Below are 18,744 nucleotides of genomic sequence, written 5' to 3'. Positions count from 1 at the left end.
TGATTCCAAAGGAAAACTGGCATTTCTAAGAATGAGCATGCCCAACCCTCATTTCTTTTAAACATTAACAGAGAGGTTCCTTCCAACAAGGCTTACTTACTCCCGTCTCCCCAGTTTGGCAAAGGGCAAGCGCGGGCTTACGCTAAAATGGGGGAACATACTTTCTGTACTGGCAATTCTTAGGACTCCTCACGCCAGGCACACTGTCCCCCATTCCATCTCCTATTCCGCCTCAAATCAGGCAAGACAACACAGAAGGTGTTTGTTAACCATTCCTTCTAGTAGTTGAGCAAAGCTGTGATGGCACTGCCTTAATGAAATCTCATTAGATGTCGGTGATGCTAATGAACCTGAGCATCTGTGCTTGGGCTGCATTTGGGTAACGGCGGCCAACCTTCTCCTCTTGGCACCTTTCTACGGCCAGGGAGAGTACGAACTGTTTTCTGAACCAACTATAACTTGAGAACATAATATTTCCTTGTGCTGTGTCGTTTAACTATAAATATCCTTCATTTGCGATAGTAGTCTCTTCATACAGTTTGCTTAATTTTAGGATCATCGGCAATCCTAATCCATTCCAAAGAGTCCTCAGCTTTTACAAATATAATTTTTGCCTTTTTACTCTTTTCTTTTTTTCAAGAAAAACTCCTAACCACAGTATAGCACTACATCACTACATAAGTCTCTATCAAATTAATTAAACTTGATCCATGATTTTCCTTACTTAGAGAAAATGATCAACAGCCCCATTTTACCAGGGGAGAAAAAGGTCGCTCCCCCCCCAAAAGGGAACAATTCTTGACAATTCTACAGTTTATGTAGAACCAAAATTTATATCCCTTGGGGGCAGCATTTGGCAAATAATTTCCAAAAAAGTATGCATTTAAAAATACTTTCTTTAATATGATACATCAGGCACAACACTTTTCATATATATATATCTTTTTCTTATAAGATTTCAAATGCATCAAATGTTTGTCGCAAGTCAGAGAATCATCAGGCTGACGTCAGACGCTTCACTAGGTAAGAAACTAAACGATTTCAAGTCTGTGAGCTTCCTCTTAGAACCTTTGACACGGTAAAGGCTGGAATGTGATTCAGGGTCTCAGATACTGAGGTCGGTGCTACATTCTTTGTAAGGTCGCCTTCTCTGCTCCGGGGGATGTCTGGAACCTCGGCTGGCATCCTGTTTCAGACTCGTCTCGTCCCTCTCTCGGTGGCCGCCTTTGTCTTCTTTGCTCCTTTTCTCCAGGGACCGCTCTCTCCTCCGCTCGGGGGACCTGGTCCGCCGCCGGTCTGTGGATTTGGCTCTCCTTTCGGGCGAGCTTCCTCTCTTGCGCTCCGGAGATCTTCTCTGATCCCAGAGTCTCTCGAGAGACCTCCTCCGCCGGCCGGGGGAGCCGTCCCTCCGGCGCGGTGGGGACCGCTCTCGCCTCCTCTCCGGGGAAGCCTCCCTCTCCTGCTTCGCCCTCCTCTCCAAGGTGTTGTCAGCGCTCCTCGTGCCCTCCCTCCGCTTCTCCGGGGGCCTCCTCTTGGGGCCATTGGTCACCATCCGCTCGGGTTGGGCATCTCTTCGTCCCTCGGGTGCCCGGTCCTTGGGTCGGCAAGCCCCACTGTCGGGTTTTCTAGAAGTTCCGTTCCATGTGTGATGTTCGTTGGGTTGTCTGCTATACTCTCTGCTGCCTTTGGGATCTCTCACGTGTGCCCGCTTTTCCCCATGTGGTGATGATTTGTGAAGATCGGGTGGAAAACTGGACTCCAATGATGGTTGCTGTCGGCGGTCAGGGGGCGCGGCCCTCATTTCCGGAACACCTTGTGGACCGGTGGGAGGGCCGTTCCCGTCGCTGCTGGGGTCTGCGAGGAAGAGAAACCAGAGCAACAGTTTGGTACCAAGGACCTCGGCTCCTGTCTCCACCCGCACACGTGAGATCCCATTAGTCACAACAAACAAACGACTGTTACAGCAGTCAGAATCAAAGCCAACTGACTCTTGGTTAATTTAAGTATAACTGCAACTAGTCAGGGTTAAAAAACTGGTACTTGTGGCTTTCCACAGCTAGCCTACTGTTCTTTATACTCATAGATCATTAAAGAACTTGTAACATCAGTCGGGAGTTTAGTCTTTAAAGGCACAACCCAAATAGTCTGTCTAAAAGTATCAAAATGTCCCCACCCTATCTCCTGCTCTTTTTTCCCCACTCTACCCATCTTCCTCCGTGATCCACCCCCCCAGCCCCCAGCCCGCATGACAGAAAATATTCCTTTCTTTAAAGAATACTTGTTTTAATTTGCTTAAAAACAACCTGGGCTATTGACCTGGAGGGGCATGAGGGAACTTTCTGGGGGGATGTAAAGAGTTGATGTTTTGATCTGGGTGGGGATTAAAGGCGTGCATCGAGAGGTAAAAATTCACTGCACTGGACGCTCAGGCTTTCTGCATTTTACTGTAAGCAAAGTATACTTCTATTTAAAAAAAAAAAAATTATCCAGCCTGGTGATTACAGAGGCAACACAGCCAGATGTTGATGATGGGCAATTGTGACATTATGGGAGGGTCCATTAAACATTCTCTCTACCTTTGTGAATGTCGTTCAACTATTTTCTTTACTCTTGCATAAGGTTAAGGAACTGTTTTTAAACTGTAGAGTCTTCTGACAGATAAAAGGGAGCGGAAGAGAGGCCATCAGGATCACATTTGACATTCGATGGGGTTCGGATAGAGGCACTTTTCTTGATGCGATAGAAGCAGCCATCATTACATCTTTGAGCCGTGAAGTCACTGGACAGCTTCTTACAACCTCAAGTTGTCTATAGATTAAAAAGCAGGGCAAGCCATAGGGCTCCTATTTACCGTTAAACTATTTGAAATGACGCTGCAAATGTTTTAGGTAGCATCCCAGATTTATGACAGCTCTTTGCAAAACAGGGATGCTTTGTCACACCTAAACCCAGTAAGTCATACACACTATTGCATTTCCAGGCAAAGCACCTGAAGTGATGTGCTGCAGCGTGGAGGGCAAACCGGGGCCACAGTCACAGGGGCGAAGGAATCACGGGTGCCCCCTTAAGGATCTTTCATGAGCCAACAAGGTCAACATTAAGCAATTAGTCTCTTTCACGAACCATCTCCCAAAACCTAGGGTGGGTTTTAACAAAAGCAGGAATATAGCCTAGAGCAGGAATCAGTAAACTTTTTAAAGGAAAAAGGTGTAAAGGGCCAAAGAGTAAAATATTTATGGTTTAGCAGGCTGCATAGTTTGTCACAACTGTTCACCTGCCACTATAGTGCAAAAGCAGCCATGGACAGCACATAAAAGAAATGGGCATGGCGATGTGCCACTAAAACTTTACTTACAAAAACAGGCTACAGACAAGATTTGGCCTGTGGGCTGTCATTTGCCAAGAGATAACTGAGTAGGAAATCTCATCTTCCTGTCTATCAAAGCCCTATCCCTCTAAGTGAGAGCTTTGTGATCTGAGGTTTGTTTTTTCTGAATGCTGGGTAGGCTTCTAGAATTAACACACGCAGAAGCTTATGAAGTGATTTTAGGATCCAGGTGAGGAAAGGGGCTTCAATGACTATCATAAATCTAACCTTGGGATTTCTTACACCTACTTTTAAGAGAAGGGAGAGTAAGACTTCCATAGGGTCAGCGGTGTACTTACAATTCAAAGAACGCAGGGTGCTCAGAATGAATTGCCAAACATATCAAAATAGAGCTAAAGCAGAAGCAATGAGGAAATTAGGCCACAGCACAGAAACACCTAGTATTGATTGAGCTACAAACCGTAGTTTGATTATGGCCCATAAGGTAGAAGCAAGCCTCCCCGAGCTTTTCATTTCTCATACATGCAGCGATATTAGGAGGTATCATCGCTGTAGAAGGGAGGGCCCAGCACCAAGAACAGTCAGAGAGAAAGAGAAAGAGAGAAAGAGAAAAAGTTGAACGTTTAGATTCCCTATAACAAAGAGGAAAGAAAAAAAAAAATCTGCATTTGTTAACATAGGGCAAAGAGAGTTTATTTGTCCAGTCAGACAGTCTAAGGCAACACTCAAATAAGGCTGCAGAGACCAAAATCAGAACAGTGACGTTTTCAGACAGCCAGATAAGGTGACTCGAGAACCCAGACAATGAATGCATCCTTTTTTCTTTTTCTTTTCCTTTTTTTTTTCTTTTTCAAACAACTGGAACAATGACAGGCTGGCATAGGAGAGCATTAACAATAAACAACAAAGGAACAAAGTTCCCTCCCTCCATCCCCCCTCCCCCAAGACCACGGCAGTTAAATTAAGTACAAAAAACTCATTACAAAAATAGCCTCACAGAGAAGCAGGTTCCAATCAAGTCAGAAAAATATTGGAACTTAACATATTATAACCCATTTGTGATTCTAATCAATAGAATTAGAGAGATTTAGTCCCAATGACACATGGAGACATTACAGTAGCACAACCCTGGCACGTTCAACCCTTCTTGGAAAAAAACTGTGTATTTCAATGATCTTTATTTTTAGCCCAAAGAACATTTGTTAGTGTTGGATTTTCATCCTCAGTGCAACAGACATAGGTTTTGAGAAGGTACACAGGTTACTGACGATGACTCGCAAATGAACATCACATCCAACAGAAGCATAGGGAAGACAGAAAAGGGAGATAATGTTACACAGTTTCAGTGGCATCGATACACCTATGGTCAAGGTTTAGTACAGTGCACAGCTGTGGCATCTTAATGTTGTCAGAATACCTCCCCCATGGTTGGCCATGTCTCAAGGGGCCTCATCTGATACCCATCCCCACCCCCCACCCCCCACCCCCGCCTTGGGCCCCTTGTATTTTGCGCCTGCACGAATGCCCAACACCTGGAAAGGCTGTCCTTCAAAGGGGTAGTCCCTCTCCTTGAGCTGCATCTGAATTAAGTGTCTCATCAAGTCCAAAATGCAACTGGGAATTGTGCCAAATGACTTTCAGAGCAGAGGGTGACAACAGATAAATCCCTAATAAAGGGGACCAACACATATGGGGACCATTCAATCACAGTTTCTATAGAAACTTTTGTAGACCTTTGGTTGGGAAGAAAAGCCCTACATCTAGGGCATAGCTTTTTTTTTTTTTTTTTTTTTTTTAAATTTTAAACAAGAATCTCAAATAAATAGGATGTAATTATTATAATATACAATATTTCACCATCAGAACACTAGGCTAGGTGAAGAGCATTACTGCTTAGTCAAATCGTGTCTACAGATATGACAAAGGAACTCTATGTAAAAGCTGGCTTTCCTCACAGGAAAGGTATAGTAACGTGTTTCCCTCACGATGGGCACTGGGAATCGATTTCATCCTTTATCACGTAAAAACATATGGTTAATATACCAAGAGTTTTGTTTGTTTTGTAGCAGTGGGCTCAGGTGGTCTGATGTGGGGTACGGACCAGTGGGGGGGGATGCAGAAGTATTGCATACAGAGCATCAAGGAGGTGAGCAAGGCCCCCAGATCATCTCCAAATTTCACGCCTCTTGAATAAAGATATCAAGTAACCAAAAAAGAAAGAGAGAGAAAAAAAAGAATTGTGCCTCAACATATCACTCAGGAAACCTGCTTTCCTGCTTCTTAAAAGGAGTAGAGTCATTTTGTGCTAAGAATTGGATCTGAGAAACAGTTTGGCACAGTTCAAACAAACATTCCTTCGCTCTTGGTCGGACTAGACAAAATGTTCTCTCTGATTATCAGAAAGGGGGCTATAAAGAGCTCGTCTTAGGCCATGCCCCAGTCCACGTAAGCAAGCAAAAGGATGAAATGTGTAGAGATTTCAGAACAAGCGAGGCAAATAATCACATGGTGTGAGAGGCTGGTAAGACACTGGTGAATAGGGGAAACAAAAAGACTTTCCTGCTGCAGTTCTGGAGACAGATTCATGGAGTCATGCCAGGGAAGGAAGGAATGTTTTCATAGTTTGACCCACCATATTCTGGTACGGAGCCATCTCCCCGCTTCAGAAACAGACGCACTCTGCGGCCACCATTCTTAATCAGTTCAATAGCCCGAGAATGCTTCATGTTTTTGGTGGTCTCGCCATTGATCTCTAAAATTTCATCACCAACCTGCCAAAGCAAGAGAGAGCCAAGTGAGAAGATCACAAAAGGGTTTCACCAGCTATTGAGGTGCTTTGTAATTTTAAACTCTTTCACTTATTGACTCACTAACTATTTACTGAACATGTTCCAGAAAAATCTTCTATTGTTTAGGATACAGCAGTGTAAAAACCCCCAAATCCCTGTCCTCATGGAGATGGTATTCTAGTGGGGTAAAGACAATAAGAAAATTATAAAAATGCATGTACACTAGACAGTGTTAAGTGCTAAAGAAAATAAAGTAGCAAAGGGAATATTAATTGTTGAGGGGAGGCGGATGTGGCAGACAGTTTCTAGGATGGCTCCCAATGACCCCTGCCTCCTTGAATTCATATGCTGTGTAATCCCCTTTCCTTTGGATGTGGGCTGGAATTAGTCACTTACTTCTAACAAACAATATGGCAAATGTGATGGGAGGTCAATTCAAAGATAAGGTTACAACATGGTTTTGGCTTCTGTCTTTTTAAAAAAATATTTCATTTATTAAAAAAAAAAATTTTTTTTCAGCCACAACTCACGGCATGCAGGATCTCAGTTCCCTGAGCAGTGATTGAACCTACACCCCCTGCAGTGGAAGCACAGAATCTTAACCACTGGACCACCAGGGAAGTCCCTTGGCTCTTCTGTCTTACTTGTCCTCTTTTGTTCTCTCAGTTGTTCATTCTGATGTATGCTGTGAGATGCCCTACAGAGTCTACGATAAGGAAATGAGGGATGGCTTGGGCCAACAGCCCAAAGCGCACTAATCCTACCAACAACCCTGTGAGTGAGCTTTAGAGGCAGATCCTTCCCCAGCTGAGCCTTCAGATGAGACCACACTCCTGGCTGATACATTGATTGCAGCATTTACTAGGAGTCAGCGACTATTCCAGGCACTGGAGGCAAAGGAGTAAACAAGACAGGCCAGATCCTTGCTCTCACGGAGCACATATTCTAGAAGGCAGAAGAGGAAAGGACTGGCTTTGGAGTTTAAAGGACTAAATTTGAGTCCTATCACTTGTTAGCTAAGTGATCTTGGCTAAGTCCTTTACTTTTTTGAGTTCACTTCCTCATCTGTATAAGGGGAGGATAACAACCCATGCCTACCATGCTGAGGGGGTCCAATCGAATACTACAGTATGCCTTGTGAACTATACAACATTATACAAAATATCATAATAGTGGTATTTCTTTCAATAGAAAACTTTTCTAAGTGAGTAAAGACATGGAAAAGCATATGCCATGTGTTTGAAATATAAACAAAAGGAATATAAACCACCATATATGCACAAACTATGCATGTGTATGCACAGAGGAAGGATATACAAGAAACTGGTATATAGTTTGACCCTGGAAACTATATTTTTACTATGCACCAGTTTCCTCTAATTTTTAAAAATCGCATTCATGGTCTACTTTCTCAATTAAAAAAAAAAAGCTCACTAAAAAATTCAGTCTGAAGAAACATAAAATTCAAGACTCTGTCTTGAGTTACAAGCATTAAATTCCCCACCTCTGGTCACCCTTGTCCCTCTTTCTGCTCAGGGCTAATTTTAATCCCTTTTTTGATTTCCTGACCTGACTCTCCATTTCTTTAATTCCTTGCAAATTGTTCCCTATGTGTGTCTCCATCTATGCCCCCTATCTCTAATGAGCAGATGATTTTTTCTTTTCTAATCATCTGATCTGCCCAGGAGAGCAACATCTTCATACGTGGTAAGAGGTATTAGATATCTAAACAGAACAGATTGGACTTTTGGCACATGTGCATTTAAAATTCGCAGCTTTGATGACTACCTAGTGACCCTGAATAGTCACGCCATGGACTCCTTGGCCCTCTGCTAATGCAGAGTGTTAAATCATTCCCGAGGCCTAGCCTAGGGGGAGGCGGCAGTGGCTAGCTAGAGACTGCATGGAGCTCACCACTCAGAACCTACAGAACCACACGGCTTCCTGCTCTTGAAGCATGCTGGGATACCCAGGAATCCCTGGGAAGTGATGTGCCTGCCCCATGAGATTAAGTAAAAGAACTATGGAGATGGGATTCAGACGATATCCATGTTAGTAAGTTCATAAGTGACTTTAATCCTTCAGTCAACCTCAGAGTTGGAAGAGCTCGCCTAACTTTAGCAGCTACAGCTAACTATGCTTGAGGGAGAGATTTATGCTAGGGTGGGAGTCCTGCACTTGGAGTGTCCTGAAAGCTTTAGAAACATGTAATTCTCATGAACGTGCAGGTTCTAACCATAGGATGTCAAGAAGTCACTGCAGATGACTTCTTTGTGTCCACTCCAGACGCCTCTCCCTACTTACCCTCATCTTTCCACACCTTTCTGCAGGACCATCCTCTGCTAAGCGCAGAACATAGAGGTCCATGTTATACTCTCGGCCCCCTCGAAGACTAAAGCCAAATCCCTTGGCACCTCTTTCCAGTTCCACAGTGTAAAAATCTTGCTCCTATTCAAAGAAATTAAGTGCAGTCATTCTGGGAGGACTTAAATCCACACACATTTCTCTCTCCCTCTTCCCCAACATTCTCCATTATGCTCATTTGACACAAAGGCACCGTTTCTATCCCCTTCTTGGTGATTCTTGTTTATTAATATCGATTAACCTTAGGAGTTTGGAGATCCGGAATGTGAAAACATTCATGAGCGTGCATACAGATTGCATGCCAACACGCATACATTAAAGTTTAATCGGTGAGGCTGCAACTTGCATTTGGGGCAGGAAAATCCTTCATTAAATAATACCATCCAGCACATTGCTGGGTATTCAGCCTCCCTGCCCAACGTCTGAAAACATCTCATCATTAGGATACCAACAACTACCTCCACACATCTGGACAGTGGTACCCATGCTGATTAAGGAGAATCAGGAATGGATTAGGGAAGGCTCTGCGAAGGCCGGTCGGGGGGAGAAAAAAACCTATTTAACTCTGTACCACCCCATGTTTCCCAAATTTGCTTCACCTGCTATTACTTGTGCACCCTCCATTACCACCTTGTGTGACAGCTGGGTAGCTTTAAGGGGTCTCACCTGAAATTCACAAGTCTGAGAAACACCTTAACAAAAAGATATTTTCTTGACATAAATGCCTTTATGAGTACCATGAGGAGACATGAGCTGGTTTGCTCTTTCTCTGATCACCAATCCTTGAGATAATTATAGCTTTTTATTTTGTGTGGGTTTCCCACCGAGCCCTGCCTAGAAAAGGATGTCTAGGAATATTTTTCAAAGGTAGTAAAATAAAATGTCATTTCCTTGATAAACCAATATGAGTACATGTTTAGTACATACCCCCCACAAAAAGTTATTTATCTTAATTGAGGGTACCTTATAGAAGATATCTGGTAAAAATCGCTTTAGAAAGTTGGAAGGAAACACACCAAGCCAACAAGGAAAAAAGAGAAATGGTCCTCACCTGTGTTCCCTGGGGTGCTTTGAACTCAAACTGAGATTCCGGCTTTGGTTTGGTGGTATTCCTGCCGAAGCGAGAGAAAAAAGCGTAAGAGCAACCCACGAGGAGACAGAGAAAGAATCAAGGAGGAGCATCGTCACAACAGGAGTTACTTTTTCCCCTTGAAAGTAACAAAAGAAACCAAAGCCGTGTCTGACCTGGTCTCCTGGGCCCCTTGCTGCGAAGGGGTGTGTGTGGTGGTGATGGTGGCAATCTTCTCTGCATTGGTCAGCAAAGTGGCATTCGAAGACTCTGCGGGGTAAGACAGAGCATCAGGAAATGAAGGCCCCAGAGAAGACACTGTCACACCAGGAGGTGTGCAGAAGCCTCACCGGTGAATTCTATCTGGCTTCTCCGTCACCACTTCAAACAGTTTTGAACTGAATTTCTCAAGAGTTTAAAGGGCCATTCTAAGATCTTCTATGATGTGAGCCACGTACACCCCCATTACCCTCCTCCCAGTCAGACATCTCCACAAATGAAAGAAAGAGTTTACCCAAGAAAATGGTTCTTTAAAATTGTAGCCAAGGTAGGTGCCTTTCACTCTTCCCCCATCACTCATAAAGGGCAGGCCCATCAAATCATGGCACCACACCAGAATTATTTCCCATAATTCTACAGGCTGATAATGTCTCTGCTAATGTTTCCTGCAGTTTTTCAGCGATCTTTAGTGAGTCTGTTTGATTTTCTCACGTGACTATTAAAATCAAAAGTGCGCTAACATCTTGTTAAACACACACGCACCTAACGTCTACTTTCTTCCCCAAAGCTTTTATAAAACGAAGCACAGCTAAAAATGTGGAATTCTTGTGAGACCTCGCCTAGATTCACTCATGAAGAGTTCATTTTAAAACTTGCATTAGTTAGAGCTGGAGTTTATAAATCTAAGTTGTACAGATCAGCAAGCCACCCTAATGTAATGAATACGATTATATTCTTATGAAAATTGCCTTTCTTCTCCACTAAACACATTCATAAGCAACTTCATTGATCTCTGGGAGTCTGGAGACCCAGAATTTGAAAACACTCACGAACATGCCTACAGATTGCAAACCAACATGCATATATGAAAATATAATCATTCACATTGTAATAGTTATATGTTCTATTACTAATTATTTCCCCATTAAGGTCAAGGCAGATAGTAAGCAACTATGAGCAAGTTACACTATTAATATTTACTTTTAGGTTGACTGTCTGGAACTTGGCACACGTTTTCTAATCAAGAAAATGCTAAATGCGGTGGTGAAGTTCTTAGATTAGCCTATAAGTGCCCATTTAATTCATAGTGTGCTGTGAAATCTAGAAGTGTCTAGGAGTCCTGTGGTTCACAGTAGGCACTCCAGTGTTTGTGGAATACATGTATCTACCCATCATGTATAACCAAGTTTCTATGGACAGCTCACTAATCCTAAGTTTTTGGGATTTTACTTTCCTAAAGTAAAATCCCCCAAAATCTTCCATTTTACTTTCCTAAAAAATACTACTCAGATTAAGTCTGACTTCCTGTTATTTTATTTTCATAGGCGTTAAAAGCAAGGGCTGGAGATCAGACCCAGGTTCAAATCCCTTTGTCCCCCACTCATTAGCTGTGTGCCTTGTTTTCCTCATCTGATAGAAGGGGATGATGCCAATAATTCCCTTTTCTTGGGTAAAAATATATGAAATGTTTAGCACAGTACCTGACACGTAGTAAGCACTCAAGACACACTGATTGTAGCTGTGGCCCTTGCTACCACTTCTGCTTTGTATTTATTACTGTGGTAACGTCTGTAAGTTATTTAAACTCTCTGCAAAATTAGAAAGTTGAAATACGATTTTAACAGTTTCTCCTCCAGCTCTAAAGATTACGATCTGGATAGCGAAGGCGCAAGATTAGTGAGAAAATGTAACTAGATCAGATGAACTGAGATGTGAGTCCAGTTCATGCTTTAGGATGACGTCTCCCACAGAATCTGTTTTACCAAATGTTGCTCCAGATTCTGAGGGAACAGTAATCTGTGGTCAAACAGGGTGAAAACTAGTGGGTGGAACAGAGAGAAATGTTTTTGTGTGTCTGTGTTTTGTTTCTCCTGTGGACCCTTAACTGTGCCAATACACTTTGTGACCCTCCGAGGTGGGGAAGTGATGCTTCTTAAGCTTGTCAGGCGTAATAGTTATAAGGTCAGATTCTAGAGTCAAGACTACCTGGCTCTGCAACCCAAACTCTGCAACTTACTGGCTGGGACCTGAAGCAAAGTTACTTCAACTTTCTATGCCTCAGTTTCCTCATCTACACATACAGCATAACAGAAATATCTAAGAACACTGGTGCAAAGATTACCTGGGAGGAAAGTGTTTGGGCTCGTGCCTGGCACATAAAAACTGCTCAAAAAATGATGAGCATCTTTTTTATGGGTGGCATGTATTTATTACTGTTATCACAATATTGAGTATATTATTAGTCCATTTTTATGACTGCAGTTAAGCGGCACAACCAAGGCGATAAATCTAAGTGGTATTTCATAAAGTCTGCCTGCTGTGCCCGTACAAAGGACTAGGAGACCGCACAGCCTGTCAATGTGATTTGCCAGAAGTTTCATAAACGTGTATTTTTAAAAACTTCATATTGATCATTGTAATTAATTTTATGGAGACTCTCTGGGAAATCACAAGATTGCTAGGGCCATGGGGAAATCATCATCAGGATACCAAAAAGAATGTTTCCTTGTAATTAAAGTGATTATAATGACTGAATTGTGCAGAGGTTCCCCTTTAGAGTTCTTGGGTGTTTTTTTTTTTTTTTAAAAGCTTAAAATCAGTAAAATTCATTTATTTATTTGTTTGTTTGTTTGTTTGTTTGGCTGTGCCAGGTCTCAGTTCCGGCATGTGGGATCTAGTTCCCTGACCAGGGATCGAACCCAGGCCCCCTGCATTGGGAGCCCGGAACCTTAGCCATTAGACCACCAGGGAAGTCCCTCTTGGGTGTTTTTCGTAGCCAGAGTTTTCTAGGCAGGGCAGATCTCATTCTCAAACCATTTTAATACTTATGCTATTTTCAAGGTTTGATGAGATATAATAGATAATCACTCAACAAACATATAAATAGAATTTTTATTAAGTTTCCTTCCATCATTCCTTTGCTACTTTTCACATATTTATATGCAAATCTGTTTTGGATTGAAGCTTAATTTTAAGCATTTCAAAAATTAACATTTAATATGCAAATGCCTAGTTGAACCCACTGAATTTTTCTCCTTTTGCTTGTTTTCCTTAATCTATGAACAACCACCACATCTCGATTGTTTCCAACACGCCAAGCACTGTGTTAGGTGCATTATCACATGTACTATTTCATTTCATCCTCACAGATCAATGAAATAGGTGCAATTAGTTACCCCCACTTTATAGAGACACTGAGGCTTCGAGTAAGTAGGCAACATGTCCAAGGTCTTCCAGAGAGCAAGTGGAGGCAATGGGAATTAAACCAAGGGCCTGCCTGATAGTTAACTTTTAGTTTCATTCTGTTTACAAGGGAATTACGCACTGGTATCAAGGAAATCGTATCGGATTGGTACATTCCCTTCAAATAAGCAAGTACTTTTACCTTCCTGTATAAGTACCATCAACTTCACTAAGCAGTATCAGAGATTAAGATACAAAATACCCTGGTTTTGACTTCTAGATTTCCTGGGCCATCTCCGAGCACCAAAATAGCTTTTAGTATACCCTAGATTTCCAGGATGCTTTTAAAATATCTATTAATATAAACTTATATGTTTTTAAATGAGCTTTTACGTCTTCATTTAGAATTAAAGCAAGACAGTATGTGCTGAAATTCTCTCCAGCTTTTTAAAATACAGAGATGAAGCCTGTTCTCACAAATTTATATCTCTATCCCAAAGCAAAATTTGCCCCATATAATAGAAAAAATGTAAAAGAAGGGCTTGATATAAGAGTACACCCTAGAGGCAGTTTTATAAAGGGGTGTCAAGGTATTTGACTTTTAAAACTCCAAGGCAGATAGATGGACAGATTGGCTGTTTTCATGATAAATTCCAAAAAAGTGCCCTACATCCTTTCTTAAAGAGTGTTTACACCTGGCTTTAGCTCTCCCAGAGGAATGAAAATGGATATTACTACACTTTCTACAGCAATCGTGTTTCAAGACGAGCATATCCTAGCTCTCAAGGCACTGTCACGGTGCCATGCTAAATCAGGGCACTAATTTCTGACAGGAGCGCCGCCTATCGTGGGTTTCAAGTTATCTCCGTGACAAATGATTACAATTCCAACCTTGCTCCCATGGTAATATCCTTAGCCATCCTTATGGAATCCACATTACAAGGCCAAGCAAATCGACAACAGATACAATCATTCCTTTCATAAATATTTTAATGCATAAACACATATGTAATAAATATCTGAAGGGAGCATTTGAAAATTTAAATGCCATAAATATATGAAAAGTTTTGGGAGACTTTTAAAATGTATATGATGGAAACCCCGCTCTTCTTGCCTGAGTATATGCTAGCTATCATATCCACAGAGCTTTCTATTAAATAAGTAAACTCTTTTAGGCCTTTGCCAAGGAAATAGTGCTATGTTGCCAAGCCCTGCTACCTATACAAGCAAATACTTTAAATCAGAGAGATGTGAAGTACAAATATAGATACATGGATATGAATAACTGAATCACTCCGCTGTACACCTGAAACTAACACAACACTGTTAATCAACTATACTCCAATAAAAAATAAAAACTAAAAAAGACTTCAGGAGAAAAAAGACTATATTTAAATAATATATTTTTATTTTATTTTTATTCCTTCTTTCTTTCTTTATTTTGGCCGAGCCAGCCAGGCGGGACATGGGATCTTAGTTCCCCAACCAGGGACCTAACCCGAGCCCCCTGCAGTGAAGCGTGAAGTCTTAACCACTGGACCACCAGGGAAGTCCCTAAATAATATATTTTTAAGCTCATAAATATTTTCATTACCTTGAACTTGATTCAATCTGATGATTTTCCATGTTAGCCTGGCTCCGTCAGGGTCTGCTCTGTCTGATTAGAGTCTCATTCCACCCAGATTTCACAGGGTGTTTCTATAGAACACAAGTGGTAGGAAGTATGTGGGGTGTAACTAGTCAAAATTCAAGTTCAAATTCAGTATGTTCAGCCATTCTGTGGGCCTTTCTGTGCTGCCATGATCAATTTCCTATCCCTTGTCCATCTCTCATAGGAGAAGAGGCTCTGCCCCCACTTCATCTCCTATCCTGGTCCCAAAGGTAGTAAAAGCAGAGATGGTGAGAACTCTGAGCCAGGCCTGTCCTAGAACTGCGAAGGCAGGACTTCAAACAACACAATAGTGTCAAATCAAGGGGGTCGTGTTTCAAAGCTTTTGTTGGAGCCAGGAAGGTGAGAAGGAAACAGGCGAGGCACAGTGAGGGAAACTATTTAGAGAGAAGTGAAGCTGGAGAATCAGGTGACTGATGATAAGAAAAAAGAACATGGGACTCCCCTGGTGGTCCGGTGGTTAAGACTGCACTTCCATTGCAGGGGGCACGGGTTCGATCCCTGGCCGGGGAACTAAGATCCCACATGCCGTGCAGTGTGGCAAAAAAAAAAAAAAAAAAAAAGAACAAGCAGCATGAGCTAGATAAGGCAGTGGATGGGGAGTGGGTTCTAAGCACTGCCCAACCAATGGTGCATCTTCCTTTTTTTTTCCTTAAATTTGATCATTATTTTATTTAGAAAACTAAAACAATTTGTTGTAAGAAATCAAAATGATGGTTACAATGCCTTATGTAAAACAGAGGGAAAGTATACAATAAAGTCATGTGGGGACTAATGCCAGGTATAGTTTAATCCTTTAAACCGTATATTAATATTCTGGTTGTGAATTTCATTTGGGGACATTCTCGGTCATTAACTATATGCAAATCTCTCCTTAATTCATGACTCCATTAATGGTAGATGGGTGAACTCTTAGAGGAATCTCTGGATACACATTTTGCAAATATTTATCCTGAGTTGAAATAAGATTCACACGACAGGATAAAGCCAGAGAACACAAATATTAAATGACAGTTTGAACATGATGACATCAATCCTTGTCACACCTTTGACTTGAATGTCTGATAAAAATAAGCCTCGAGAACTTAAAATTGCTCAACCACACTGTGACATTTCAAGACTACCTTGCTTTGTAAGTTTCTCTTTGGGGAACTGTGCAAAGAAAGGATGAGTTAGTCTTCTTCAACTCAGTAATGGACAAGTAGCTGTAGCCCAGAAGCTCATATAACGTGTTTAGCCACATCTCCTCCAAGTTTGGTCTGCTTATCTCCTGTCTGACTCATAAGAGAGCCTCTTTGTAAAGTGCCTCCTTGGGTTTCTGAGAACAGGACCCTGGACAAGATGGATTTCCAAGAGCTCCAAAGCCACTCTAATGAAGAACATCAGTCTCCTTGTGAGGATCATGGAACAAAATGCCTCTGGGCTACTGGATCCATTAAATACTAGAGTGAGAGACTGAAGGAGATCAGAGGTCCCTAACATGGAGAGAACACCTTCCTTTTACCTTACAGTCTACCATGTCCAACACACTTTCACGGAGAGGAGGTGGATCCAGCACGATTTTCTCTTCATCAGATTGTAATGGTCACTCTCTGTCTTCTAGGTTTTTGCAAAACCCTTCTGGATTGCTCCAGCATCTCTCCATGTCTCCAGAAACCTGACTCCCCTGCCTTCACTCTAATCTCCAAGACGGCAACTTTTGGCCCCATTTAAAAGATGAGCATTACAAACCCACCCTCTGGCTGCCAGGCTTGATTCGCTTTACCTGGACTTTGAAAATTACAAAGCAATTGGTGAAGAGTTTTATTACCATGGTGATGAATTCCTGAAATATCATGGAATGAAATCACATCCTCAGCAACACATCGTTCCTTAACTACACTGTCTCAACTGTAATGTTTACTTTCTTCTAACCAAGATGGCCTGTGATATGCCTGTCTGAATTCTACACTGTTGAAGGACTGAAGTTTTAAAAAATGTCTTTTTATTGACAACTGTTACTGGATGATCTATATTGCTTTCTATTTTTTGGTGTTCAGGTTCTCCAAAACTATTTTCCCTTGCAGAACATTAAATTAAGTCAACAAGTATGTGCACGGGAGTACAAGTTGCTTCTGCATATCTACATCTTTCCCGATTGTGAACTCTTTTTCTAAGCCCTTCCCTTAAGGAGCACTTTCTTTCCTTCCTTCCTTTTTGGAAATTCTCATTCCCACATTAAGACTGACCAACATTAGACCCAGCCAGTCAATTCCTGTGTCTCTTTCTTTTGGATAAATTTTTTCGAAATCTCTCCACAGCATGGAGATAAATGTATCTGAATTTATATACTACATTAGGCTCTCTCAACCATCTGTCACCAAATTTTTCTGGCCTCCTTCATCCTTTCCATTAGGAACCTATGTTCTATCATCTTGTGATCACTTTCCTAAATTGTAATAGCTTTCCAGAGTGGTGAATTGGTAGAATGGACTCTAGACCAGATGGTAAATTACTAACCATGCATTTGAGACAGGCTGAAATAGACCATCATTCAAGGAGCTATTTTTCCTCTACATTTGGTATGGGGTATTTTTGGTACAGAGGAACCTCTCTGTTCTTAGGACCAACGATGTTCAAATATTTATTGTTTGGTTTTACATTTTCTTCTTCTGAAAGGCACAGTCTACAGCACTGGAGTTTTAAACTAATATGGTTCACTTTCTAGCAATTAGTATATAAAAATGTTGACCTGCCGAATTACTTTCAGATAAAATCTCTGATTTTCTTATTTTACAGATCAGTGGCAGAGAGTTTTATCACCGTTCCCCCATAAACCACAGTTTCCTCTTGAGAAATACTCATTGACTTTTAGAATATATTTTATTATATAACATATGTACCAAGAATGAAAAAAAAAAAAGACACTGAAACATTCTAGGACAACTATCACTTCTTTCCCAAGGGCAAAGTCTGCTTAGAAGGAAGTCAATATACAGGACTTAATTCTCTGAAGGATCTATACTTAGTGACATTAGCGTTATCAACTTCATTTTTATTAAGTATGAATAATGAGTATTGACACTTTTTGCTGGATAATCTTTGACAGTGGGGGCTGCCCCATGTACTGTAGGAGGTTTAGAAGCATCCCTGCTCTCTACCCACTAGAGGACATTAGCACCCACTCCAGACAATGCCAAATGTCTCCCCAAGGGACAGAATCACCACTGCTACAAAAGAACCAAAGATATGAATGGAACCAATCAAACAAATAAATAAGAACAGGCCTAGTTTAATGGAGGCCGGTTAAAATATCAAAAACACAGAGATTTTATTCATTTTTCATCCACGTGCAAAAGTTAGGGACAAACCACATAGGCACAAATCCTGATAACCTCCCATTAAATAAAAAACTTTGATACATTCACTTATTCAGATTGAAAAAAAAAAAAAAAGAGCACTGGCTCTGCATTGTCCTTACATAAGTTTTGTGATGTCACCATACTACGCATTCAGATTTTAGTCATCGTTTTAAAAAAAATCTTTAATAATTTCCAGGTAGAGTATCAGACGAGCTTCACCACCTGTACTCAACCTTTTCTGCTGTTTTGAAGACAAGGGCACCAAAGCCAAAATAAATCGGAGAAAGTTAAAGATTTTTCTGAAATGTTTATCTCTGTAGCAAGACAGGGTCCCAGGGCTAGAGAATGAAGTCAAGAGGGTGACGTAAGATTTAGTAACAGTGGCTCATGTTTGCTTGATGGGTATGTTCAGTTAGACATGGATAAGGCTGCCTCTAAGTCAAAACTATTCAATTACATGAACACTAATGATAGAGACAGAGCTAGAGAGAGGCACACACACAATAGGTATACTTTACCATCCCCGGGAATGATGCGGAGGGTAACTGTGTTTCCCGCTTCCTTGATGAGGTTGACAATGTCGGAATGGGACTTGTTGGTGATGGAACATCCATTTACCGCCAAGATCCGGTCTCCTACTTTCAGCTTGCCACATCGGTCAGCAGGGCTCCCCTCAATAATCCGACCTATTTTGTGAGGCATGGCCACACATGCATTGCCTGCTTTGATAGTCAGTTTTAATTTTTTTTTTAAGTTACATGGGAATAGAGTGAAGGGAGGAG

At 41.5% G+C, this 18,744-nt stretch overlaps 1 protein-coding gene across 1 annotated transcript in view; it reads right to left on the bottom strand.

Moving 5' to 3' along the window:
* Nucleotides 1-1,105: 1,105 nt before the first annotated feature.
* MAGI1 (membrane associated guanylate kinase, WW and PDZ domain containing 1) overlaps nucleotides 1,106-18,744 on the bottom strand; it is a 627,906-nt gene continuing 610,267 nt past the window's right edge. The window contains 6 exon segments of the mRNA XM_007445682.1: nucleotides 1,106-1,854; nucleotides 5,961-6,099; nucleotides 8,422-8,565; nucleotides 9,533-9,593; nucleotides 9,727-9,820; nucleotides 18,481-18,681. Of these exon segments, the coding sequence (XP_007445744.1) occupies nucleotides 1,106-1,854; nucleotides 5,961-6,099; nucleotides 8,422-8,565; nucleotides 9,533-9,593; nucleotides 9,727-9,820; nucleotides 18,481-18,681 (1,388 nt within the window).

The sequence above is a fragment of the Lipotes vexillifer genome, unplaced genomic scaffold (assembly GCF_000442215.2).
Source record: "Lipotes vexillifer unplaced genomic scaffold, Lipotes_vexillifer_v1.1 scaffold239, whole genome shotgun sequence".
NCBI classification, from domain to species: domain Eukaryota; kingdom Metazoa; phylum Chordata; class Mammalia; order Artiodactyla; family Lipotidae; genus Lipotes; species Lipotes vexillifer.
Note: the sequence above shows the minus strand (reverse complement) of the source record. Positions and strands in the feature narration are given on the sequence as shown.